This window comes from Mchenga conophoros, linkage group LG7 (assembly GCF_057382185.1).
Source record: "Mchenga conophoros isolate Kocher_MC1m ecotype Shallow Benthic linkage group LG7, M_conophoros_male_GT1.1, whole genome shotgun sequence".
NCBI classification, from domain to species: Eukaryota; Metazoa; Chordata; class Actinopteri; order Cichliformes; family Cichlidae; genus Mchenga; species Mchenga conophoros.
This window is the reverse complement of record NC_140532.1, coordinates 46,270,229-46,298,212: the sequence shown is the minus strand read 5'-3', so window position 1 is coordinate 46,298,212 and position 27,984 is coordinate 46,270,229. Positions and strand designations below refer to the sequence as shown.

The 27,984-nt window shown below is 40.1% G+C and overlaps 1 protein-coding gene across 1 annotated transcript; it reads left to right on the top strand.

Moving 5' to 3' along the window:
- The first annotated feature begins 1,688 nt into the window (after positions 1 to 1,688).
- fubp3 (far upstream element (FUSE) binding protein 3) lies at positions 1,689 to 27,984 on the top strand. The gene is made up of 19 exons (XM_085279695.1): positions 1,689 to 1,841; positions 12,625 to 12,736; positions 15,495 to 15,528; positions 16,433 to 16,482; positions 16,621 to 16,692; positions 18,167 to 18,224; positions 18,455 to 18,617; positions 19,604 to 19,702; positions 19,897 to 20,001; positions 20,104 to 20,206; positions 20,898 to 20,998; positions 21,221 to 21,350; positions 25,747 to 25,907; positions 26,183 to 26,256; positions 26,367 to 26,443; positions 26,742 to 26,798; positions 26,989 to 27,039; positions 27,156 to 27,280; positions 27,879 to 27,984. Exons 1-19 carry the CDS (start codon positions 1,746 to 1,748, stop codon positions 27,885 to 27,887), a joined length of 1,677 nt encoding a protein of 558 aa, XP_085135821.1. The 5' UTR covers positions 1,689 to 1,745; the 3' UTR covers positions 27,888 to 27,984.

The window sequence follows — 27,984 nt, the reverse complement described above, 5'->3', positions numbered from 1 at the left end:
GTTACGTCTGTAAGACACGGCATGCCAGTCTCCATGTCTCAAATTAGAGCAGCTGCATGAACTTGCTACATATAAGAGGAAAACATATTTAAGTGTTTAAGAAGCAGCATCTTAACAGACTTATGAGGATCAGTTGTGGGCAACAGAAACTTCCACACAAACGACCAGACAGATTAGACTTGAAGAAAACTTGAAGAATGAAGAAAATCCTCATCAAGACGACTCCAAAAAAATCTCCAGAAACTCTTAACTGCATCTGCTCTGCTGGACCACATATTAATATCAGTCCTCAGTGGTCAACTTGTCTGAGGTTTGGATACAATTTATGGAGAACGAACTGTTTTGCATAAACATTTTGGAAATTTGCAGCAATTTTACTCTTCTGTATTGCTGCTGGCATTTTCCAGATGTGCAATGATATAGATGTTTCCACATGTGCAGGTTTTCATTTTGTTGCATGAGATGGGATTTTTTTTTCATCCTGTCAGACAGTGAAATGTGACTATAAATAGTAAAAAAAAAAAAAAGATTGAAACATATGTGGCTCGAGGAATCCGCAAACTGTATGTTAAGGCTTTGCATTTTCAGCTCAAACACGTAATGTGTGGACCATCATTAAATCCAAAAATAAAGTTCATTATGTATAATTATGTGTAATTAAAAGTTGATGTTTTACTTAGACTTGTTTTGTTTTCAAAAAGGTATTTTTTGCTTTTAAAGGTATGCTTTTATTTTGCCTTTCTTAGTCTATTGGCATAAGAATAAGCTGCCAACAATTGACATATATGTTTATCCATATATGTGTATATGTACATTCATATATGTTTATGTTTATCCTTTTAGTAAGTAAGAAAGTGTCCAAATTTTCCCTGACATGAAAAATGTCTCTCTTTCTCTGATTTGTATACGTATAATATGAATAGATTTGTGTTTGAAGCCGATAAGCAGTGAAAGACCAAAACTCTCAGAGTACCACAGACAAATAAAGACATAAACATAGAGAGCGATAGCGTCTCAATAAATACCATTAAATGCACAGATTATCATTTGTCATATCCTATTTTTAATTACATTTTTCTCATTAATTAATTAAATTACTGGTATACTATTTTCCTTTGCTGTTCGTTTTTTCCTAATTTCATTTATTTATTTATTTTGGATTTTCACAGTTTTGGTCTTTGATATTAGCCAACCAAATTTACAATATCCGTTTTAAGTTTGTTTCCACCACTGAAAAATAAGCAGCCAAATCTCAAAATAAGTCAGAAATTCTTGAAAGTTTGACTTATGAATATTTATTTTTGTTTAATTTAGTGGCAGAAAAAAGCTGCCACAGATATAGCACTGACCTCTGAGTGATATATATATATATATATATATATATATATATATATATATATATATATATATATATGTGTGTGTGTGTGTGTGTGTGTGTGTGTGTGTGTGTGTGTGTGTAGAGAAAGAGGGGGAGAGAGAGAGAGAGAGAGAGAGAGAGAATTCGACTGAATAAAGAAATACACAAAATAATTTTTTTGACTAAGTACATATGATATTTCAAATATATAATATCATTAATGTGTGCAGTACAATTCTCCTCTATAGTTGTAATGACTGTGTTTTTCTTACCTATGTCCTACATGCCATGTGTTCTACGGTCAACTCGCGAGATCATCTGGCTCGCGGTGCTTTGGTTTGGCACGTGTGCTTTTTTTTTTAAGTGCGGCTCTCAGCTGCCGAGGCGGATGATGATGATGGCGGAGCTGGTTCAGGGACAGGCCTCGGTGGCTCAGCCCGGAACGAAAGATGACTTCGCAGACACGATACGCCGGGTCCGACAGGTAAAATGCTCTTCAGCGAACACGGGAGAGACGCTTTCGCACCGCAGACAACGTGTTTGCGGGCGGAGCAGACCGAGACTTTGGTTGGGGCATCCCAGATCCTAAACTATAAACACCCCTTTTGCACACTGCGAGCTGGCAAGCTAACATTAAATAGCCGAGACGGCATAGCTGAGCGGACAGATTAGAGTTTATAGAGAGCAGAAAACGCTTTTATTCAGCGTCAACGCGGTGAAAACGACCCATAAAGACACGTTTGTCACAAGACACGACGGCTTATTGAGGTGTCGAAGTTTGTGCTACTTTAGGAAGTTAAGTGAGTCCACTGCAACCTGTTGTCAACTCTCAGAAGTTGCAGTTAGCTTGGCTTGCTAGCTGACTAACACAAGTTGAATACCCTGCAGCTCGACACCACGTGACTGAAGCTAACATTTAGTCAAGACTTGAAGCCCAATACGGCTAAACTCTCTCTACGGGCTAACTTGTTAGATTACAATGTTAAGTTAGCTTCAGTGAGACAGCTGTAAAGAGGCATCATCAAAGATTAGTGAGTAACTGAATGCATCACCAACGATTAAACTACCTCGTTTGTTACGCTTGTAATTTATTAACTCTTCCTTGTGAAACGTGTGGCGTGTGTTGGACATAAAAACACAAGCGAGCAAGTTACTACAGCTCGTGTTAGCTAGCTAGCGTTTGTGGTAGTGTGTCCTCGCACGCAGCGTTGGAGTTAGGCCATGTAACGTAACGTCATCTGTTGAAATAAGCCCCCCTCCACTACTCCTGTTATGTACACTGGATTTTTCCACTGCTCCTTGAAAAATAATAATTAAAATAAAATGCAGTTTCGTCAGAGATGCTGTCCGGTGTCTTTTTGTGACCGTTGCAGACATGGTCACTGGAGCAAGCTATCAATAAGTTGATCACATGGAGCTCGCTCTTTGCTGCAGGCTTAACTAAAAACACTTATATTGTGCAAACTGGACTTTACTCTATAGCTACTACTGTGCCCCCCTCCAACCCCCGTGAATTATAAACCCCACCTGAATATCTTACCCACTAAAGTTGTGTACTCAAATACTTCCACAGCAGCCCAATGCATTTTTTTTCTCAAAATATACTAATATAGGTCAATTTAATCTAGTTTGGAGCTGACATGAGCAAAAACATACTGAATGTATTTCACTGTCTCAGAGTATGATTGTTTTCACATTATAACAAGTTATTTTGGGGGGGGCTATGCACACACAATTTAAGGTATACAAACTTTGTTGGCTTTCCTATCAGAATTTTGTATTATCCTTTACATTTATAAAAAATTTTTAAAAGTACTTTAAGCTTGAGTACATGTAGACACCACATACAACACAGATCAGATGAACCTGGATTACCCCTTTTTAAAGCTGCATAGACACCGAAAGCTATTCACTCATCGCACATTGCTTTGAAGCTGATGGCTGGTCAGTTGTAGACATTCCAGCCTCTGGTGCCTAGGTGACCCACTACCAAGTCATACATCAGTCGGTTGCTTCAGTTACTCATCTGGAAGTTGAGAACTGTTGATCTCAGGTCGCGCCCATTCCCCCCTTGCCCGCAGTTATTTTGCCCCTAGTTGCTTCATCAAATCAAAAATGTCATTCACATTCTATAGTCTCTGGTCACCACATCACTGCAAATCGCTTCCAGTGTGTACATAACTAAAGTTTGACTAGAAGTTGACTAGAGCACTACAAAGTGCTTTTGGGGAGACGTTAATGTGACGGAACAGCAGCAGAAACGAAAACAAACTAAATACACTTAAAGAAACAGGATTTATTGGTGTTGTGGGAAAAAAGATGCAAAGTAATGTGCATTTTGATTGCATGATTTTTATAATGCTGTTAGTACGACTCTGCTGTAGGGCTGCACGATATTAGGAAAACCTGCGATGTGCGATTGTCTCCCCCGAAAAAATTTCCGTTGTGAAGGTTTTCCTTGTATTTCCATTGTTTATTCAACTTTTGTTGCCTGTGGACTTGGGCTTGCATGTGGCCAGTCAACCAGGGTCGTTGCGTAGTCAACATTAACAATACTACTTGGTTAAATGTACTATTGTTACTCGTACACCTTTGAGTGGCTTTGTAGCGTAGTGGTCTGAACAGTCATCTCACAAGTGAGAAATCCTTGTGCTGATCCCAAGGTTTTGTCTCTGGAAGGGCAATATAAAAACAAAGAGAAAATCTGACAGATGAAACGTATGGAGCTACCCACCGTGGAGCCCTCTTGTAAAAAGCAAGTAGCTAAAAGTAGCTTTTAGTATGTCCACATGCTGATATATTGCTTTGCCAATTCATTCTGTTGGCTGTGAAAATACAATTAAAATGCTTCTATAAGGTGTTATAGATGCATGCATACAAGTAATGGGCCATTTTAGACCTTTGCTAAGTGGGTTATCAGCAACAGGGCAATGTTATATCATGTATAATTTAGCTTTTGTGGATAGAAAAGAAATGTTGTCCTGAAACTAAAACAATAGGATCATTTCCTTAAGGTGGTGTAGATGCATAAAGGATTAAAAAATGGGTATTTTTTTTTATCCGGTTGCTACATCGTTGCTCGGCAACTTTATGGCATCTTAAGCCTAGATTATACTCTGTTGCAGACATGGACAGCTAGGGACCCGATGGCAGAATAATCATTCCCGTTATACTTTGCCATACACTTAAACTCCGCCACCTGGGGGGCCTGCGTAGTTGGTGCATTGTAATGTAAATTCTCTGCGTGCGAGTTCACACGGGCAAAAGAAACCGGCTGGCACACGGACATCTACAGGGGCCCTCGCGCTAACAGTACATTGATGAAATTTACATCACTAGTTGACTTGCGGACATGTAAAGTATAATTCCTGCTAGGGCTGTTCAATATAATGATAAATATTGGATGACGATATGAAAACGTCTATCGTTTCATTTTACGCTATCGTTTGTTTCGTGGTGTCGCAAAATATTTTTTCATCGTTTTGATGGTCACTGTAGAATTTCTTAAAGTTCTCTCTTTATCTTATATTTAATATAACAAAGTGTTTACGGATGAGCCGCTAAAAAGAGCCGTCAAGTGCTTAAAAAATAGACCTTAGAACACGCCATGTAATAAATACTCACAAGGAAAATTGCGGCCGTTTTTACTTATGTAACACTCAACTCCAGGTTCACGACGCCCATGCACACATTAACACTTCACTCAAGTCGAGTTGCCCAAGATTCACAGAATTTACAGAAAATGTAAAATTTTTGTGATATATATCGTTGTCAGGACTAGAGCAGGGTGATATGACCAAAAATATCTATCACGATATACATTTGAAAATTTGCGATAACAATATAACTGACGATATAATTAACACTAGACAAAATACTTTACAACTCCTCAACTTTATTAGTGCAAAAAAAACCCCATCAATGTATTTTGCTCTTACACAAGCAGCTTTTTAAGTGCATTAAAATTTTATAAAAAATTTGCACTGCAAATGCAAATCCTTGCTGATAGTTTAACCAAAAGGCATTTCCAGTGGAAATTGGCCGACATATCCTCAGCATAACCATGTATAATATCCACAAAACTTAAAAAGAAGTTATATACACACAATACGGTCAGAGTACGTATCACTCCGCGAAGCTCCTGACTACGGTAGCTATAATGCTCCGACACTCCATCAAGCGGTGCAGCTTCGTAGCTTAGCAAAGTCGTACTAAAACATTTGACAGATTTTCGAGCGCCGTGTAGCACATAAAATCGTTTCGAGGTCAGTAAACACAACCAGAACTCATACATAAGGCACACGGGATTATAAGGGGCACTGTCGATTTTCAGAAAAATCAAAGGATTGATTTCAAGTGTGCCGTATTTACCAAAAAACACTGTAATAACGACGGCCCGCTAGCATGCTCTACCAAAAATAGTGCTTTGTTGTGTATCTGACGGACGAAAGCTAAACCAGTTCCACACCACTGAAGCTCCAGCATTTTTACAATCCAATTCTGGTTCATCCGTTTCATTTAACGATCCACTTTCGCTCTTCTCATTCTGCGTCGCAGCCATGTGCGTATGTAAACAAAGGCACTGCGCATGCGCGTTTTACACATATTCTATCGCGATATTTCATTTTCTTATCGTTGCCCAACATTACACCGGTATTACCGTGAACGGTATGATATGGCCCAGCCCTAGTCAGAACGATAAATGTCTTATATCGGGAGATGAGATTTTGGTCATATCACACAGCCCTAATTCCTGCTTTCGTATATTATTCATAATTGAATTTTTGTGAATATGAAAATGTTCATAAAATGTCATAAAAGAAATTATGTAATTTTATTTATTTTAAATTAAAGGTGTTACAGGTATATGAATGGAAAAACATAGGCCATTTTAGTTTATTGCCAGGTGGTTGCTAGGATAAGATAATCTGTAAATAAAAACCTTCAGCTTAAGACATACCTGTATCAAGCGTAGTTGCTCAACACCAAGCTTGGCACAGTTAGTCACTGGCACACAAAGAAACAGAGATTTCTTGTACCATAGTAAGATTCCTTTAATGTACAACAAGAGTTACCGGTTTGAAAATGTTACAACACCACCAGCAATGCAGCCAATGTCCCTCTAGGTTTCTGTGAACGAAAGTTGCAAATAACCCAGTGGAACTGAGTAAAATGTTGAAAACTGTGCGTAACTGCACCAGTTAGCACTATTTTGATGTTTTGGTGTTTGTTTTAAAGGTGGATGTATGGCACCAGTTTCTCAATATACTGGAATATAACCAAGCAACTAAGGCCATGTGCTGAGCTACACTAATCTGATCCTCTGTTTGCTACAATGTACATGGCACAAAGTAAACTATATTTCAGGCACATTTAAAACACTTAAGTTTCACACAGCTCCTCAAAAATACAGGGAATATTTAACTATTAGCATAGGACCACTATTGTGAAACCACAGACTAAATTATTGCCATCTTTCTGTTAGAATCCAGAAGTAGACCGTGTACATGTAGCTTAACAGATATGAAAGAAAAGATTTGACTGTGTGATTAATTGCAGAGAGCCATAAACAGTTGAATGAAGCACCAATAATCTGTTCGTCTCTGCCACATTTTGTTTGTGGCTGGTCCTAAATTGCAGATTTGACTCGCTACACTAGTTCCCTTAAGTGGCACCACATACTCGACAGAAAAGAGAAGTCATCCCATCGTTTTCTGTTTTGTTTTGTTTTTTTGTGCATCATGTGACATTGATGTGACATTAGTGTTGTACGGTTTGTTTTGTTTTTTTGTGTCGTTTAAGTTCCCTCTGATGCAGCTAAAGCTAGTACCTGTTTGTCCCTGCTTGGGAGCAGCTGCTGAAAGTGACTGACATTTAAATCTTGGAGCCGAAATGGCTCAGCCGTACATTTCCTACTTTCTGCTTTTATTAAATGGTCTTGAGCCATAACAACAACAAGTCACATTAAATTGCTAGTCTAATTCACCTCTGCAATAAGCCCCCTATTTCCCATTATCTCAGTGTTGTTAAGCCATTTTAATCCCTAAATAAGTATTTGACATTTAACACATTTGTTTTTTATTAAAGTATGAGACCTGACTGACAGTAGCAGTTTTTCTTGTTTTGCATAGCTGCTCTGCAAAGGTTGCATTCAAGAAGTGAAACCCGGAGGACAGGCCAGGCTGCAGTGCTGTTTGCCTTATGGCCTCACTGGACACAGAAGGCTTTCTGCTGATGAATATGAAGTGTGTACCCTTCAGTGAGCCACCATCCATGAGATGGCATGCCTGTCAACCTCTTGCATCATAGATGTAGATTTCTACATTTGTTCAATGTCAGGAGTCCAAAAGTCAGAAAGGGGGGGGGCAAATGATAAATTAATCTACACCTCTGCCCACAGTTAAATCTTTTTTCCCCTAACATTATTTAACTTGCACTAGTTTGCTCTCCTGACCCACAGCTGCAGGTTAACGGGTGGTGGTGGGGGGGGGTCAGGCAGTACAGAGCAGCAGGGGAACAGTAGCTTAACTGAGAGTATCCGCAGTGTTGAGAACAAATTCATATAGACGGATGTGGTAAAGGTGATAAACTTGAAGCTTTTCTACTTTTACAATAAGGTTTGAGTCAGCTCCTGTATAAATGCAGCATGTAGCAATTGCTGGTGTTTAAATTGCCTTAATTTTTGCTGGATAAATATAAAATGTTTTGAATTATGTAGTTATTTAGCAGTCTGCTAGTACCGCTATGATGATGGCACAAGGACTGGGCGATATATCGAGTTTTTAAATATATCGATATATTTTTATACGAGATGAGAGATGTGACGATATCGTTTATATCGATATAGTCTATGTTACATTATAATTATACTTGTGGAGCCGCATGTTTGCCTCTTTTGTCTCTACGCTGCGTCACTCTGCCTCGCCTCTCTCCTTCACTGAGCACAACTCCCCCTCCCCCATCGCTTCACCTGCAGGTAACGACAAGATGGACACGGCAGCTATCAAAGAGGAGCTGGTCGGTAAAAAAACATTTGGAGATTACTATTTTAGTGCTGCAGCGTTAACGTTATTAAAATGAAGTTAATGCCATAACTGTATTAACACGGCAAATCTCCGTTAACGAGTTGCCGCGGATCGCCCCGTGTGCGGGGCTGCATGGCGTCAACGTGTTAGCGTTACGGTTAGCGGTTACCTCGTTAACGTGTTGACGCCGTGCAGCTAGCACTACTAGTATTTTCACCATTTACAGCGCCATAAAGTGAAAAATGAAGAGTGTGTGAAACTGCGTGCTGTATCTCCTGCCCCGAAACAAACCACCTTACAAAACTCGTATACCGTATTTTTCGGACTATAACCTTACACTAAAATCCTTTCATTTTCTCAAAAATCGACAGTGTGCCTTATGTGTGAGTTTAGGGCTGTGCGATATGACCAAAATCTCATATCCCGATATAAGAATTCTATCGTCCCGATAACGATATAAATCACAAAAATGTAACTTTTTCTGTAAATTCTGTGAATCTCGGGCAGCTCGACTTGCGGGAAGTGTTTCCAGCTGCGCGTCATGTAGCTGGAGTCAGTGTTTTAACCGATGCATGAAACTATACATTTTTAGACATAAGTTGTAAAGGCTGCCGTTTTCTTTGTGAGTATTTATTACACAGCGTGTAAGCCTGTTCATCACCCCGTTCTACGTGAGCAAAATGAGTGTTGAGTGCCTGATTGGGAAATTGTAGTTCAATGGTGGAGGTCTGTGGACAGCTTCAGACTGCTCATCAACCTGCAGAGAGCGTCTGATGTCAGAAAGGGGCAGTGTCAAAAATATGTGGTACGACCGATGTGTGGTACACTCTTGGTTATAGGTTTTGCATGGCTCCTGTTCCTGGTAACTCCGCTGTCACTCCCTTCCCTATTTTGGCCCACTTATCAACCAGTTAGCAGTCTTCCACATGGGACATCATTGCAGCTGGGATGCTTCTAGGGCTGAACGATATATCGCATTTGCGATAATATCGCGACATGATCAAGTGCAATTTTCTAACCGCAAAGGCTGCGATTATACTCTGGACATGTCCAAATTCATGGGCTGCATCCTCCTGAGGCCGCATTTGTAGACCGATTACGTCACAGCGACGCGCCGAAGGCTGTCCAAATTCGTAGACTCCTCCGAATGTAGCCGACAAATGCGTCCTCCTTTTCCCCGAATTTGAAGGATGGGTCAGGTGTGTCCTTCGTGGCCTACCATATCCCAGAATTCATAGCGCGGCCCAGCCAAACTCCAGTTTCCAGCAATGGCGGCCGCTACTAAGTTTTAAAATTACTCATACTAATCTTTCTGGGTCACAAAATAAACTTTTAACATATTTTCAGGCGAGAAAGTAGCTGTGTAAACATCAAATATCTGCTCGGTTTATCAAGATATCGCATATTTGCAAAAGTGACGTTTTCGGAGGCGTCTGCTACCCACCAGCTCGACAGCTAGCCGGGAGCTCGAGGGTTACTGATGCGGCCGAGAACGGCACAACTCCCGGCACATCATTTTCAGATCACTGCGGAGTTTCGCTGCTCGGGTTAAACGTAATATATAAGTCACTTAGACAACCTAAAAATGTTATTGTTGGGCTTTTTTCAATGTTTTGTTTGTTCATGAGTAAATCGGTTTGGCTGAGATTAAAGTTATTAGATTAGATAAAATAAAACTTTATTAATCCCCCGGGTGGGTTCCTCCTTGGTTTTCACACAGCTGACTAAACGTCAAACAGAAAACTTATTAAACAGAAGTATGAGACAGTCGAGAATTTACACCAGTGTCTGGTTATATTTTAGATAGCAAGAAGCAGACGGCCGAGTTTATTAAACTCCACCGAGACAGCGGTGACGCTAATCAGAACTAGACCGTCCAATTTCACGCCTTTAAATTTTAAAGGCGTGTTTGTGTGTGTGTTTATACAATTGCTATTATGTTTGCACTTTATGTGTAATGTTACTGACTGCAGAGATCAGTAAGATGTGTGCATTTTTTATTTATTAGTTTTATTTATTTAATATTATTTTTTAATTGAATGACTGTAGTAGTTCACAGATGTCGAAAAACTGAGTGTGGTAAAGCCACTGATTTTTTTTTTATGTATATTTCTGCAATCTGCACATTGTACTGACTTTCATTTTAATGTTTACACCAGGGTTCCTTGTCAGCACTTTATGCTCAGATGTTTGTAAGCTAAAAATAAACTATTGTGTATGTTCAAATATACTGTTGTGATTGAAGAAGTTAAATAAAAATGTCAGTCATCAATTCATGCATCACCTCATGTCATCATAACAGAGGTCTGTCTTCCAGGAAAGAACAGTTTAAAATTAATGTAATATAGTATTGGCCATACTATATGATGTATTGCTTGTCTTTGTTTAATAATACAGAAGACAAAGACCTTAAAAAATAATCGCATATCGCATCGCAATCGCAATATTGGGGCAAAAAATCGCAATTAGATTATTTTCCATAATCGTTCAGCCCTAGATGCTTCTACACAAGGGAAGAATTTCTGCTTTTATTTGAAACTACATTTAGGTTAATGAAGATCTCTGCTTTGTCTCGTTTACTTTTAAAATGATTTCTCACAGTGAAAGTTACTAAAATACAAAGTTAGGACTTTGTAGAGATGGTTTTCGAAAAGCTCAGCCTCTCTCCATGCGGGAAAAAAAATCAGCTGAGATGAAAAGATGTGCATTTCACATTTCTTCTTAATACAGAAATGTGTTTTTGTGTTGTTACACATGTACTTAAATGCCACATCACCATGGAAAAAAACAACCCCACACCTGCTTCCCTTTATGCCTCCTTATTTCCATTGCAGGCCTCTCACTTCATGAAGTGGATAATTGTCCCTGAAGGTGATGGGAAACTCTAATTTCCATCACTATATTTTCATATCGGGGAAGAAATTCCAGTCAGGCACATATGGCAATTCAGTGTAATTTCCTGTAATCCAATACTTTTGTATGGAAGGAGAGGTTGCAGATATAATGGGGGAATGGAAGATGCAGCCGGTGCTCACAAGAAGATTTAAATGTCGATCATTGCAAGCATCTAATTTAGGCAAGTGGCTGATTTGGAAATGGCTTTAAATCAGTTTTTAGTTGAGCTTTAAAGCAAATAGCTGCACTCTACTTGTACTTTAAAGATGGGCTCGAACACTTTCCATCACTACAAGAAAACTGGGTAGTGAAACAAATGTTGTGTTGCTAACGTGGAGTGCTGAGCCTTACAGCTTGTTTGGTAATTTAAAAACAAGTGCTGGTCAAAGCTGAGCGTATTGTTTCGTTATGTTTTTTTGGGGGGGGGGTTTAGATATTCTGTGCTATATTTATTTGCCAGATTTCCCTGAATTATATTATAATTTAAAGAAACTGAAAAAATAAAGAAAAGTTGAATGTGCAACTGTTTGGTGCAAGTTGCATGATTTGTGTGTGGGGGATATTGTGGTGTCAACAGTTTTCCCCAACAGCCTTTCAATTTTGGAGATCAGTAGCAAACTAAAGTCCTGTGCACAACCAATGACGGCTTTGTACTTTCTTCTATCTGTTGTAGCTGTTTACTGTCACCAGGAGGCAGTGTCACAAACACCTGGTCAATGGCTTGTCAATGCTGTATCATTTTTGATCTTTGGGTTTTTTGGAAGTGCATCTGGACCAGCAGCTGACCAAAATTGCCTGACATTTATGCTGGCTGTCAGGCCGCTGGTTAAGCAGAACCCTGCGTTGTATATAATTGCAGTGAAATTGTGTTGCTGTTTGCTTTTTGGTTTAGTCACTGTGTGTTATACATTAGGTCCTTTAATTAATTGCTAGCCGGCCCTTTGAAAGAGATTCAGTTTTCGCTCCAAGGACCTGGGAGTCTTTGTCGGTGTTTTAGGTAGCTGTTGTGACATATCTTGTCAGTTGTGATATTGCAATGTACTCTGATCTTTATGATTTATTGATGAGAGCTTGAAAACTTGAGCCAGTGAGAACCAGAATGTGACAGATGTTTCCAGGAAAGCATCACCATCGATCAGTCGTTTGAATATATATACTGTCACAGATTGCAGCTGTCAAATAGATAACACCCTAGAGAGACCAAACTTTGCTCCAGAGCTGATGCTTTAAATCAAGCAAGAAGGAAAGACGAGGTGTCACACTTATAAAAGGTTGCCCAAGATTATGTGTTGGAAAGGAAGTGTATGTTGAAAGGGTATCATCATGTATCTGCTGTTTTGTCCGCAGATGACAGCCAAGATGGGAGGAGACCAGATGCCCAATATGAACAGTTCATCTCCAGTCTTGGACCCCTCCATGTATGGCTTTGGAGGCCAGAAACGTTCACTAGACAATGGAGGTGAGTCTTCAGGATATATACGCGCACACGCCGCATATTTTATAACATACGTGCTCACTGGCCCCTTTGTTAGGTACACTTTGGAACCACTTTTGACTTCAGAACTGCCACAATCCATCATGGCGGAGATTCAACGTTACTGAAAACATTCCTCAGAGATTTTGATACTGACATGATGGCCACTCACAGCTGCTGCAGATTTGTCATCTGCACATCCATGAACTAACACCACATCTAAAAGGTGCTCTGCAATCTGGTAGCTGAAGAAGTAGTGAACTGAAGAAACAACCACTTTATTTGGAGAAAAATAAAACAAAAAAAAATGCAAGAATAGCCCAGACGTCCCAGTTTTACACTAGCACATGAACGCAGCTTACATTTGTGGATCTATGCAACGCTGGAAGTGTAAAATTACTTTTAAAAACCCCACATGGGCATATGACATCTGTGTCTATCAGGCAATTCATGCGCACACATTTAAGGTTTTGTAAGTGAGGGAGTGTATTTTTAAACATTTGTATTCAGACAAAGCTTTTTAAAAGGAGAATTTGTCTAATTTGTGAAGCCGAACTTTATAAATTGTGCGTAATGATCAGTATTTATTCCGGTGTGGATTGAAGCATGTGCTTGCGAGTCCTCAAAAGTTGACGCATCACTGCACACATTAGTAAATCTTAATTTATGCCTTCCTTTGGAGGCCCATTTGCATCTAGGTGCATTTGAACATGTGTACCTACCAAAATGGCCAGCGAGTGTATAGTTCATACGTTGGCAGCATAAAATTCACAGATATGTTTTCTGGTTCTGCAGCTTCTCTTGCATAATGTTTACACGGGCATTCTGCTGCATGAAAACAAGACGCGTTTATCACTATTGGAGAGCGATTTTCAAAATCTGGGATATAGAGCCGCAGCAGGCGTGTGGTTGATAACCAAAGGAAAGCATGCAGTGAAATTAAACTGATGTAGGGAAGTTTGTTTTGGGTGTTGTCCCTTTTCCTCACTGAACTTGATCTTTGTTTTATTTGCTCTGTTTTATTATTAATGATTAATAAAAAATGGGTGACATGACGCATGGCTCTTTGCCTTTTTAGCTTGCAAGGGTTTGTGCAACTCTGTTTCATACTGGGCTCCACAGAGTTTAGCCAACAAACACCATTATCCAATCCGAAGGAGAAAATGAGGCATCGCCTTTTGGCGTTACTTTTCAACAAAAAGCTGTGGCAGCAGTTGCTAGAAGCAGTTAATCGCTGCTTATAACAGTTCAAGTGCACTGGTGGCCAAATGTTTGCAGCACATGCCATGCCTTGTGCTTGTGATTATTATTTTTTTCCCATCTCTTGCTTAAGATGGAGGGAAAACAACATTTCTTGAGTTATTTGGTGATTGGATAACTTGTACAATTTGCATCAGTAATCGTGATCCTTTTTCAGGGTTTGGCACAGAAGAAATACATTTTTGTTTTTACTCTTGCCTCTAGAGCTCTGGCTAATTGACAGTTTTTCCGCAAAATGTACAGTGAAAGCATCATGAAACCTGCTCTGTTATAAATAAACAGACGTGTGGACAGCAAATTGGAGATCTCAAACCAGACTACGCTAAAGCTTTGAGACATTTTCATGTAAAAGCAGCTGAATTTGGTCATATTAAATAAGGAGTTATTAATTTGAATTGTAATAAATGGCTTTTCTTTCTAAACTCTTTCTGAGTGACTCTCATTCAGTCACTTTTCAGTATTCACGGTTTTGTGTAGAAGTTGCCAAACTGCCTGTGTACATTTCATCTGTGTAGGAGGAACTGTTGTAATCTGAAGTGTTTTTGTGTCTGCTTGGACCTGACACTGCAGTGTCGTGATTTTATTTTATTTATCTTTAACTACAACAACAAAACATTGCATTTTTCTATGCCTTGCACACAAAACAAAGATTTGATGTCTTTCATATCCCCGAAGTGGAAACGCGAGACATTTATCCTGTCGTCTTATCTCCTCACAGTTGTTTGTATGATAGTTCCACCCTGAATGAACGGATAAGAAAATTGTATGCAATTCTAGTTGGGGTTTATTTGCTACTGTCATTGTTTGGATCGCTGTGTGCTCAGCTTTTTCTCAGTCAAGGTTTTTCTTGCAGTCTGGAGGGGAAATGACAGAAATTGTATCTGTGTATCACTGCAGTTAATTATCAAACAAGTACACAGGCACTCGAGGCATTCAGACTTGATCATCCAGTCTTGTCCTCGTACGAGTGAGACACACACCTTCCTCGTTTATATTCATAGCGGTCCCATTCTTAAGCGTTAACCCCAGTGCTTTTCCAGAAGAAGTGAAATCAGTGCAAACAGCCATAAAATTGATTGAACCCACGAGATATCAACTCAGGTGTTCACGTCCATGGCAGCACATCCTCCAGTGACCCTGCAGGACCCTTGCTTGGTGCTACCTGTCAAAATTCAATTCAGGACCAGCAGTCGCTGACCCGGCTGCTGCCTCTCTCTTTCTGAGCGGCTCTGATTGAAACACTCACTCATACACTTGCAGGCCCGATTTCCATGCTGGTGAAAGCCCCCTGCTGCAGGTCAGCCACAAACATGAAGGATTGGCAGAGCCGTCCCCTCCACCACTGACTCGTTCTTTCTCATTTTGCTGCTTCGCTGGCGATCACTTGGGCAGATATTTGTGGTGCATCTGCTGTATTTTAAACCATGATCTCAGATTATTTGTCACATGTTAATTGGTGTGCTTTCCCCTCTTTTTCTCTCAGTGGGGAACCATCTCAGTGCAATGGTACATCAAAGGTAAGCAGAAAACACCTGAATAAGTCCTGTGTTCATAGAAGTGCACTCAGTTTATCAGCGTATTTTCTCATACAAGCACATGCATGTCTGTGGTTAACAGTATTTTGTTGTGCTGTCAAAGATGAATATGAACCCAGTTTTACATGGTTATCATAAAGTTGTTGCTGCTTTTGCTTTTAAGTACTTTTGCTATAGTTTAACAGTAAATTAAATTAGAAAAACGTAAAGCACCTTTAACGTGGACTTGTGATTATCTCATCATACAAATATTAATATAGTGGTGATCACATTAAATGGGGTCAAAGTTTAAAGTGATGTGGTAAATTTTTCTCAGTGAGTCAAAAGCTCAGGCTTATTAGCTTTTCTTTCCTACTCTTGGCTCTGTATGTAATCAGTGTGAGCAGATATTCCCTAGCATGGTCATCTCAGCCCCCTGCTGCTGATTTGGCTGCAACCACAGAAGCTCCACACACCTGCTGTTCAAACCCTCTGTTTATGAGCGACAGCCATTCACAATAAAGTTAGCCAAAATTTGTTTCTGACTGTGGGTGGACACCAAGCCTTGGTAATAATATTTTAAACTGTTAGTCATGCAAAGCTATTAATGTCCAAGAATAAAACGAATATGGTACTCAAATTGATCCTCATAGGTCAAAGCAAACCTTTTGGTTCAAATTGTAACTTCCTCACAATCTTATAGCCTCAAACAAAATAAAATGAAGTAAATTATGTGCCCTGTGATGGACTCGCAGGATGTGCCCCAAATTTCAGAAGTTATTCTGTTGATTGTATAGAAAACGGTCATTAGTTGTAGTCCCAATAATTTCAGCATTATTTCTTTTGATGTGTACAAGATGTCTCTGGCAGAAGGGCAGAATATTGATCATGTACCAATTTCTCTCAGGGCTTTTACAACAGAAGACTTCAAAGTGCCTGATAAGATGGTGGGATTCAGTAAGTAGCCTAACATTTGACCTGTAATCATCAGTATTGACATTCTGCTCAGTTTTTGGGTCAAAGCACTGGGCCTCAATCTAAATTGTGGGGCGGGGGAGAAAAGTTAAATGCTGAAATTTCTCTCTTTTTGCTCAGTCATTGGAAAAGGAGGCGAGCAGATCTCAAGAATTCAGCAGGAATCAGGTTGTAAGATCCAGATTGCTTCAGGTAAGTCCAGTTTAATCATAAACATAATATAAAAACATGGTGGCAGTGAGGTCTTTCAAGGTGGCAAAACAAATGTAATAACACATAACATGGTCACTTTTCATTTTGTATATAAATACTGCGCCGTGTGCGTTACTCGCTTTTATTGTGTGCAGCAATAAAAGATGATGGTGAATGTTGTTTCCTCTGAGGGTCAAACTGTGGCTGGAAAGAAGTTTGACATAAATTAAATGTTGACGAGGTGAAAAATCATCAAAAAAGCCCCAGATGAAAATTTAATTTATTGTATATGTATGATGTACAATATAATATATTTCAAACTCTCATCTTCTGTTTTATTTGGTCTTGTTTTGGTGACACATTGGGTTTCTCCAAAGCTTCAGCCTTCCATTAATATCTTTTTTCTTTTAAGTCTGAGCAAACTTGCTAATTTTTCATGATTGTATTTTAAAGATACAATTTATGCTAGCAGAAGCCTCGTGTCTCTGCCAGAGGCCGTTCTGCATTTGCAGCATACCTGCAGATTAAGAAAATATTGAATTCAGGATTTTGTATAGAATATTTACCTGAACTTTTTGTTTTTATCAAGCTTTAAGTTTGCATGAGCAAGCCTGTACTTTTGTGGACTTAAAGTATGATGTGATAAGATCAATTACTAAGTTTTCTGCTAAGGCTAGCAAACTTGGTTGGTAAGCGGCATTCACAAACTATAGCTGAAGCTCACATGCCTGCTAATTAGTGCAAAGTCAAGGACTAATAAAATATTAGAAACACTCAAATCCTGGGGCGCAGACTTCCTGGATGTCTGTTCCACACTTTAGGCTAAATTTCACTGTCAGATTCCAGATAGTGAAAGTTGGACTTTAACATGTGTTGCTAACTTTTACCATTTAGGGAAGGGGAAGAAAGTCTAAATGCAGGGTTTTGTTTTTTTTTGGTTTTTTTTGTTTGTTTGTTTTAAACCAGGTTGTAACCTATTGCATAACATAAGAGCCAGTCGCAAGTGGACTTTACACTTTAGAGGACCTGCAGTTTGTGGCACTTGGCATTTTTATTTTCCAGCCTCTCTGTGGCTCTCGTCTTTGTTCTGCCATTCATTTATTCTTTGTCTTTGAGCCTAGTACAGAGGGTTTGGGAGTTTTGTTTTGTTTTTTTCCTCCCCACTCAAGCTAAATTAACAAAACAGAGGATTGTCTTCACATAGTTTGTCCAACATTGGTTCCAGTGTTACTCGCACAACTATCAGCACTGTTTGTGGGACATGCAGTGTTCGCCACATCTCAGGCTGTGGTTTGTTATCATGTTAAGTTGCAAGTTTGTGAAATATGTTGCTGAAAAATGAAACTCACCTTTTCTAACATGCAGTGCATTCATTTTTTTTATTGCATGAAACTAAAACTTAACCAAAACTACTTGTAAATGCAAAGATTTATTTTTTAGTGATGAGTTTCTTTAATTGTCTGTTTTCTTGCAGACAGTGGAGGCATGCTGGACAGACCCTGCACACTGACTGGCAGTCCAGAGAACATAGAGTAAGTCTCACATTAACTTTGACAGATTAACTGGAACTCCACATGTCATTAGGAAAGTGTGCCCTTTTGTCATTCAGGGCTTGAACTCCAGTCTCTTTTCACTTGAAGTGCTGATCAGTGAATGAATCACCTGAGCTCATCTTTCACAACTGCAAAGCGTTTTCTTTGGGGGTGGTTGTGCAGGTTGTAGTGACAAATCCCTTGTCTTGCTCTTGGCTCCATCCCTTCAGGCAGGCAAAGAGGCTTCTGTGCGAGATTATCGAGCAGTGTAGGTATGGTCCAGGCTTCCACAATGAGATGGACGGGAACAGTTCCATTCAGCAGATCCTGATCCCTGCAAACAAAGTCGGCCTGGTGATTGGAAAAGGAGGAGAGACCATTAAACAACTGCAGGTCCGCGAGTAGATGCACTGCACTGATAACACAACACATGCACTACAGTAAAAACGAACCATGGTGATGACCTGATTTTTGAACTTCGTATTATTATTGCAACATTTTGCATACAGATTGTAGGACTATAAAGATTGCAAATGGAGAGAATGGGTTTGGTGTTTAACAACTGTTGGAAGTTTCGGGGGACACGTCACAGCCCTGTTGCACAGGGTTAAACTTTTTTTTATTTTTTAGAAGGTGGTTTCGTGTTAGTCTGTTTGAATCACGTGACTGTAATTAAAAATATGCCTTGAAGTGGTAACTGTCTGCTTTATCTGAGAGTTCTGCAAAAAGGACACTAAAAGCACAAAGCCATCCTCTAAAAGAGGTCTGAGGAAGAAGGAAGCAGCTCTAGTTCTAAATTATCCACTGACTTACAAACTGCATCTTTAGAACAGATCAAATTAAGGTGGTCAAGTTGAAATTGATTTCTTTAGACTGGTTCTTTTGGGACAAACTTGAGGTTTGTGTGATTCTTCATCGAGCATTTAGGAATGAGTAAAGTGTTTGACCTGTCCAGTAGAAACTGACCCAAACTGAAATCAGCTGGGCTCTGTTTTAAGCATTAATCACTGGAGTAGGAACAATCGGAGGGCCCTTTTCAAACATTTTTCAAGGGACCTGTTTCAGTACCAGTGTGTGTTTTGAGCCTTGTTGTCAAATGCAGTGGTCTGATTGGTCAGATATCTTTATTCACATGTAAACAAACAAACAAAAACAAGCTTAATTCAAAGCTAAATGCCACAAATTTATCCTGCAAAAGTACATGGTTTGTGTGAACGGCTGCATTCAGAATAGTTTTGTTTTAGTTTTTTAACAACAAAAAATACATCCTGTTCTTTGAGATGTGCTAGAATCTCCTCCTTTTTGGAGCGAGTAGTATTTTGTTCCCCAGGTAACTCTTTGGTGGTTGTTTCTTCTTCTGTCTGATTGTACCCCTGCAGGAGAGAACAGGAGTGCAGATGATAATGATTCAGGATGACCCCATGCCCACTGGAGCAGACAAGCCCCTGAGAATCACTGGGGATCCCCACAAAGTGCAGGTCAGCCTCAGAAGTGCTCAGTGTGTGCCACTATCTGTCCTGTTTTACACTCAATTTTACACATTTTATGCCTTCAGCCTTCGACTCAAACATTTTATTTCGAAACTTTTTATTTTTTTGAGGAGCGGGTCAGTCCGACTTGGCTGTGTTTCACATGCAGGATCGTTTACCCAGTATTTGAATTTTCTTCTTAGCAAGCCCGTGAACTTGTGGTGAAGCTCATCCGGGACAAAGACCAGGGGGACTACAGAGCTGGCAGGGCAGATTTTGGCTCCAAAATGGGTGGAAGCAGTCTGGACGTGAGAGCCTTTTTCTCTGCTTTTCAGCTTCGGGACAGCCAGCTAAATTTGCTCAGAGTACATTTAAGCGTTCTTCATTTTCCTTTCTTTCTGTCAACATAGGTGGTTGTGCCTAGATTTGCTGTTGGCATCATCATTGGCAGGAATGGCGAGATGATCAAGAAGATTCAGAATGACGCTGGGGTCAGGATCCAGTTCAAGCAAGGTAAAGAGGATTGAACAAGGCCTCATTTTGGCCATTTCTGCCTAATACGATTGGGTCTAGATTAATTAAATCACATACAAGGGAGTAGCTGATGTGCATCTCTGGTATTTTAATTAAGCTGTCGTAAAATAAGCTGTCATCATTTGTAGTTAATGTAAACTGTAGAGTAAGAGGTCAAGAAAGCCCTTAAAATCTGACATGAACGACACACAAAATATGGATTTAGTACAACCATGGGCTCTTGAGTGTCTTTGCAAGTGCTTGAAATCAAATTTTTGTACTTTATTATAATAATTTTACATTTGTAAAGTGTTAAGCTTGTACATTTTGGTCCTTATCAGCCTACCTGCATGTAAAAGATGACAAAATTATAGTTGTAGTGGTGATGTACTTTACAATCAGTCACAGAAAAGCTTTTTCTGAATTAGCCCAGCTGTCAGTAGCTGTTCATTCAGAAGTTACGGTTTTGTTTGACATCTGTCTCCTGGAGTGCATGCGTAGTTGGTGCATTTTCATGTAAATTCTCTGGAGACGTGTCCATGCAGTCACGGGGGGAAAAAACAGGCAGCCACTAAAGTTAGAAACATATCACCTATATTTTCTTAATTTAAATTCAGAAAAGTATATAAAGTCTTCATGCGGTTTAAGCTTCTCTAAAATAACTTTTCCTCCCTTGAATGTGGTTGTTCAGATGACGGTATCAGCCCCGACCGTGTAGCTCAGGTGATGGGACAGCCCGACCACTGTCATCATGCGGTCCACCTCATCAATGAACTCGTTCAGACAGCTCAGGTATGTGCTTCTTAGTCCCCGTGTATTTGCATCTGTTCATGCAAAGTTGGCTTTAAATATTTAATTAGACAATTTGTTTATGAATAAATTTTTTTATTTTTATTTTAAATGTCCATCAGAGCAGTCGCTCATATGCAGGGATTTTTTTCCTGACCTCCAACAATCTGTCAAGTTCTTTTGTGTCTTTATCATAATGACCTTTCTCCTGTCTCCTCCTGACAGGAGCGAGATGGATTTGGCGGCGTAATAGGACGTCGAGGGCGAGGTGACTGTAACATGGGAGGGCCTGGAGGTCTGCAAGAGATGACATATGCAGTACCAGCTGATAAGTGTGGCCTGGTGATTGGCAAAGGTAAGGAAAATGTTCTGGAGATATTTAAACACAGATAGTTTTTTCTTTTAAATATCACTAACGCTTAAGCACAAGATGCTGTTTTTTGTATTTGTTTGAGCTGATGTTGCATAAGCCTGATTAAAATGAGCAGACTTGATAAGAGTATCCAGCTCAGCAGATTGCAGTTTCCATTTTAATAACTGCCGTTTGGTGTCCTGCCTCTGAGAGAGACTGATGAGGAGAGGAGGGGGTGAGTGACCACCCTCCTATTATCCCTCCAGGGCTCATGTATACAGCACAAGTGGCATTCATTGGCTTCACTAAGGGCTTAATGACGGGGATAATGCGTGTAATGTGACATTAATTGTTAAAGGTGCATAATAACAGCCCTCAATCATGTGGAAGGCTGCCTGGCATCTAATGAGGGTCTTTCAGCCCAATAGAGTGCAGCGAGGGAATGAATAGGAGGAATTAGCTTATTGGCTATTCATGCCCACTCTATTGCCAGCTATTTAAAAGTCATTGACCATTGCATTGGAAGGAGCTGTGTGTGTGTTGTATGCTAGGATGGATGCTGCCTTAGTGTGTGTGTGTGTGTGTGTGTCTGTGTGGGGAAGGGCAGGTCAAAGGGGGCCTCTTTACCTAAGATAAAAACATGGCGATAGAAATGTCAAGTGGCTTTTGTGCATGTAGTGGGGCGAGGGAAACAAATAAACCTGGGCGTTGCGTCCCCCTCTCTGTGCATTAGCATATGAAGTGGGCCAATATGGTGGAGATGGCGGTGGGTCTGGGTGCTGTCAGGCATCCCTTAAAGGGTGCAGTGATTAATATCTTTACGATGCCATATGCAGCTCATTGCCCCTCTGTTCTGACCTCATACACACCGCCACACCGAGCTTGACGAATCAAGCCACCCACCAACCTACTCAGACTTTACCAGAGACGTGACGTTAGTGCAAAACACATAACCAGCATCACAAAGTATATATCAGTATATCCGTACATTTGCCGTAGTACATCTGTATATTTGCTTAACTTATCTGTATATAATTGCTCTTATTGCACTTCTGATTAGATGCAAACTGTATTTCGTTACCCTGTATTTATACGTGTGTAATGACAATAAAGTTGAATCCTGATCCGAAAGTTACACCGCACAAGTTTTAACCTGAAACATCTAAACCCACAGTGGGCTGCTACCTTTGCTACTGGCTAAAATTACCATTTGTGTAGGAACTTTTGTTATTCATCATAATTTCAACCACTTGTTGTTTTGTTTTTGTTTTTTTAATGATTTAAGCTTTTAATGATGTGATTTTGATATGGGGTTGTTTTGCTAATTTAAGCTGAGTGAGTAAATATTTAAAAGGGGCCTGTGACTTTTTCAGCTCTTCTTGTCAAAGAGACAAAAATAAACTACCAATAAGTACGTCTGAGACGTAATAAAAGGTTTAGTTTTTTGGGGTTTTTTGGCTTTTTGGGGAGGTATTTGGGTTTAAACTGTTTATATACTGAATTGTTTGCACTTTTAGTCCTTTTTTTTAAAATTTATTTAATTTTAAATCTCATTAGTGACAGACTGCTGAGAGCACGAAGGCACGTTTTTATCTACTCCGTTGTTTTCTATTTCATTTTTTTAAAATTTATTTTATAACTTCTATTTTAAGTTTTTAAACTAACCAATGAGATGTTAAAATAAGATGTGATCTCTAATTGTTTATTTCTTTGGTAGATTCCTAATCTTAAAAAAAAAAAAAAAAAAGCCCAACCCTTCATTTGACTTCTGTAAAAGGTGTTAAAAATATATATAAACAGTCTTCCCTTGGAGATTAATGTATTTGAATGGGGCTACAGGTTTGTCTGTTTCCCTGCTCTCCCAGTGGAGCAGAGACTTTCACTGTTTAAAAGTAAATAAAATTTTTACCTCAGCTGCATTTAGTTTGTTATTAGGCTGGGGTTTCAGTCTCAGCAGTATTTCATTTTATTTGGCCTTCTTGGACAACAAGTCAAATGGTGCATTGGTGTTTATCCCATAACACGAGTCAATACCCATCCTTATTTTTTTAAAGTGGGAAAATACTTGCATGCAGTTCAGCGAATATACATTTCTGTTCGTGTTTTAGAAGTTTTATTTATTCCACTGTTTCAGCTATAACACCCCACTGTAATGTCATATAAAGCTGAATACAACGACATTAGAAACATCGCTGCCCGTTCTGCTAATTCTACTTTCCCTTAATGCCACTAGAAGTTTTATTTTCCCCACCAGCAGCTAACCAGTCCCTTGGCTTCGCCCTGAATGCCGTCACCAGTTGCACTTTTGTCTCCCTCCTTTTCTCCACCTCGCTAAACCAGTCTCATTAATAAAGCCTGTATTATCTGTCCTCACTACAGCCCAGTCCATGAAATGAATAGTCGGGGTCTTCATTGCTCTCTGCTGTCTGACTAGAAGAGCTCATAATGGCTTCATTAAGGCAGAAGTTTCATTTGGTTGACAATGGGTTAATGGCCCATGTGCAGTCTTTTGGCAGCATGGAATAAGGCTACCGGAGGAGGAGAGATTTTTGATGAGCGCTTTCATTCGGAGGTCAGCCAGGGTCATCAGAGTGTCAGCCACAAGTGAACAAATATGTAATTGATGTTGGGACAGCCCCGGTGTCCCCCCGGGAAGCACCCTCGGAGACACCCCCCCACCCCCACCCACCCCCCCCACCCCACCCCACCTCTCATCACAGAGGACAACACCGAGTCAAGAATGAAAGGGGGTAAAAGAGACAAACGATATCCCAGAAGGAGGATACGCTTCAATTTTGGCCCCCTTTCTCCTGCCAGCTATGTTTCATTTCTCCCTGCTGGTGTAATTGCTCTCCCCACACGTCGGGAAGCTGGCATCCGATGCAGAGGAGGGGCTGTCGTGCAGGAGATGTCTTCCTTTGTTTCCTGATTTGCATGGATGTTACAAGAGAATGGTAGATAAGTGGTGAGACACATGCCGTATTTTTCTTAAGGTAGCACTCTTAGATTTGGTCAGAAGAGAAAGTTGGCCCAGTGCTCGCTCCATGTGTTGTGGAGCAAAGCACCGAGTCGGACCTCAGAAGAGAGGTTACGATGACTTTGGTCTTCATGCAAACCCTGTAAGACAAACTTGACGGTCTCGTATTGAATGACCAGAAAGTGTAGTGAGCGACAACTGTTTTCTTCTCTCATTGCTTTAGTTTTGATGAAGTCACACACAGATATCATTTCCTTCACTTATCAGGTAATAACCTAATTTAAAGTAAAGACCTTTACACGCCGGCTGCGTGAAATCTGTGCAAATAGTTCATGCGTTCGAAATATTTTTCAGACTCTCCTTTATTTATTTTGTTGTTTTTTGATACAGCCGTGCACACGGATTTTTATTTTTTTAATTTATTTTTTATTTTTTCTTCCCATATCTGAATAAACCGATCTGGCCAATCAGATCATTACACTAAAATAATGCAGCTTTACATGTACAAAAGCCGTCGTGATACAGCTCCAACTCTGATGAAACCACCGAAACAACAGGACCAGCTCATCATCGCTTGGTCTCATCTTGTTTTTAACTGCTTTTTATTGTAATTTCTTTTAGTTTTTTAAGGGCAAATTTCTCACAAAAAGTGTGTGTGTGTGTGTGTGTGTGTCATAGCCAGTTTGACTCTGAAAATTCTGAATTTCGTGAGTTGGGTGTGTAACGGCTTTTAGCCTCTTGGCCTTAGAAAGATGGCACGATGCATAGATGGAGTCATAAATAGAAAGAAGAGGGGAAGCTGTTATTTATGGTTTTTACAAATTCAGTCATGCAGATAATTGGGAACTAGCGGTATATGAAAGCCAATCGTTAGGAAGGGCTGTGGACATCAGTGATAGCAGTAGCATGGAGAGGACAGTGGTAATGAAATCTAAAGTGGATTACAGCTCCTGTAAATATTAGTCGGGTGCATTCATAGTCAACAATTAATAAAACTGAGACGTTACTAAAATCGTTTCCTTGTCTGGAGCTTCTTTCAGCTGCTCCCGTATTCACAAAGGGTTGTCACAGCGGAGGATGAAGGCTCTTCTTGACATAACCCTCTCAAGGATTTGTTCCTCCTCTTGGTCTAGAGCGAGGGCTCTTTTAACATGTTAGGCGAATGTGTTAACCACTGTGCTAAACACATAACCTTGTTCCCAATTAGCTGTAAGCTTTTCACTGCTTTATTATGATAAACTCTGACCAGTACTGATAGTTGAGCACTTCAGATCTTGGAGTTTACTTGGAGATTAGATCTGGAGTCTTCCAAACCCACCTCAGCCCACAAGTGTTTGGCGTAAGTGCTAAATGCACTGTTGTTTGAAAAATGTGTGCAAGCTGCATATGAAAATTGAGTGCGTTTTTGTTTTGTTTTTTCAGGTGGAGAAACCATCAAGAACATCAAAGAGCAGTCTCGTGCCCACGTGGAGCTGCAGAGAAACCCGCCGCCCAACACCGACCCCAACGTGCGCATCTTCTCCATCCGAGGCACCCCTCAGCAGATGGAAAAGGCCCGCCAGCTGATCAATGAGAGAATTGGGGTAGGTGGTCTAGCTCCAGCCCCCCACGATACTCCCTCCCCAAAATGTCCATTGTCTGGTCTGATATTCATGAGCGCACATGTCAAAGCGGGGAGCTTCTCGGTTGAGCTAGGCTGCTCTGGTCCTGGTGGCCAGCAGGATGTCACCAGAGGTTAAACATGAAGAATCCATCAAATGGACTTAATGGAGTGCATCAGCGCTCGGCCCTGCCCTCTGACCTTGCCTGTTGGCTCCTTTTAAACACAAGTGTGGTCTCCTCTCTTTATCTTGTCCAGGGCCCAGGAATCGGGGGGAACAGCACCTTCGGTATGAATCCCTACAACCAAGGACCAACCACTCCCCCGCAACAGTAAGGGTCCATTTCTCTCCTCCTCACAGTGCATTTTAACACACACCTATGTGAATATAGATGTTCAGCAGATGCCGTTTAAACTCACGATTGCAATCTCCTGTTTGAAGTGGGCCTCAGACGTTCATGACTGGAGGATGGGGGACAACTTTTCAGATATGGCAACCCCAAGGACAACAGGATAACGGTGAGTAATTTCACCAAGAATGTGCTTCTTTATCTAGACGAATACTGTGATGCATTTTAAGAAGTTTTATTAGCTATAAATTTGAAAACTGCGACCAAAAGCTCGGCAGCAGAGCACGACTAGCTCTGTTCTCAGTCTTTGGCAGCTTTCCCGGAGGTTATCCACGTGTTTCTTGCACCGACGTGTTTTCCATTTGCTGTCGGTGGAAATCATCAGAAAGCAGCATTGCAGATGGAAAAGCGGAAAAGTAAAATCTAGCCTCAGTAACTCTGGCGGCATTATCTGTGTCTGGTTTCAGGTCACAATGGATCCCAGACGGGCCAGATGGACTGGGAGCAGTATTACAAAAAGTTAGGCAAGTGTCACTCAGGAACAAAAGGACATTAATCCCTCAGCTCTTTGTTTTACTCTTTCAAGACTGAAGTTGAATCTCATCTGTGCACATTCATTTTTATTCACACAAGCCTGTTTTTAAAAAGAAAAAAAAGAAAAAAAAAAGAAGAGAAAGTCAGTGGAGTAGAAAATAAAAATTCTGCTCGTTATAGGTCAGCAAACCCAGGCCCAGAGTACTGTTCCTGAATACAACAAAGGATGGGGTATGTAGTTTTACCGTGTTGTTTTAGGAGTGCAGTAGATACGGATTTAAGCATATGCTCAATTCCTGCATTTGTTTCTTCTTCACCTAATTTGTTTTTCCCCTCCTTCTGTTCAGGCCAGGCGGCTAGTCCTGGATCTCAGCAGACCTCCAATCCTGACTACAGCACCTGGGTTGACGTCTACAGACAGCCGATGGCCTTCTTCAGCCAGGGCGCTCAGACGCAAGCCCCGGGTCTTCAGGTGAGGTCGGACTCAAATGTACAGATGTTGAAGGATCAGCCCGTCTCATACGGCATGCATTCAGTTTTATACTCCTGGAGTAAATATTAAAGTTAGGAGGATTTTTTTTTTTTTTTTTTTTTTTTTTGTATTGCTGCTGATTGTGGTTTACATTTAAGAAATCATAGTAGTGATATTTTACTTTAGCCAGATGTAGTAAAAATATGTACTGTTTTTGTTTGGTTTTTTTGTTGGGATTTTTTTTTCTTGATAAATAAAATTACATTTGTTAAAAAAAGTAAAATATTTATATAATATATATTATCACTTTTTTTTTCCAGCTTAAATTGGTGTATTTAATACTAAGCTCTTGGAAAATAGGAAGAAAAAGCAACTTTACTCCCATTAAGACTGTAAATATTTTATCCATTAACTGACTGTTAATTAGAAATGGTTCACACTCAAAATTAAAACTGTTTTTAGAAAGCTCGCAGTATGCTGCTGCACCGAACACTGTGACGATGCAGCGTTTTTGCAGTGCTGTCAGTAGTCGCACGTTTTAATGGAAGTGCCTGACAAATGTCGATGTGCTAAACGCTGTCATGTTTTAACTTTACAGGATCATTAGAGAAGGCGCCCAGGTTAAAGACTTGAATCACTGAGGATGAAAACAACCCTTCTTCTTCTTCTTTCTTTTTTTTTTTTTTAAACTGGGGGTGGGGGTG

Excerpts from the sequence above, each read along its gene's own strand:
- fubp3 (XM_085279695.1), top strand. The coding sequence starts at position 1,746 with ATGATGATGATGGCGGAGCTGGTTCAGGGACAGGCCTCGGTGGCTCAG. Across the intron at positions 20,207-20,897 it reads CAGGATCCAGTTCAAGCAAG|ATGACGGTATCAGCCCCGAC; the intron begins GTAAAGAGGATT and ends GTGGTTGTTCAG. Across the intron at positions 25,908-26,182 it reads TGATCAATGAGAGAATTGGG|GGCCCAGGAATCGGGGGGAA; the intron begins GTAGGTGGTCTA and ends TATCTTGTCCAG.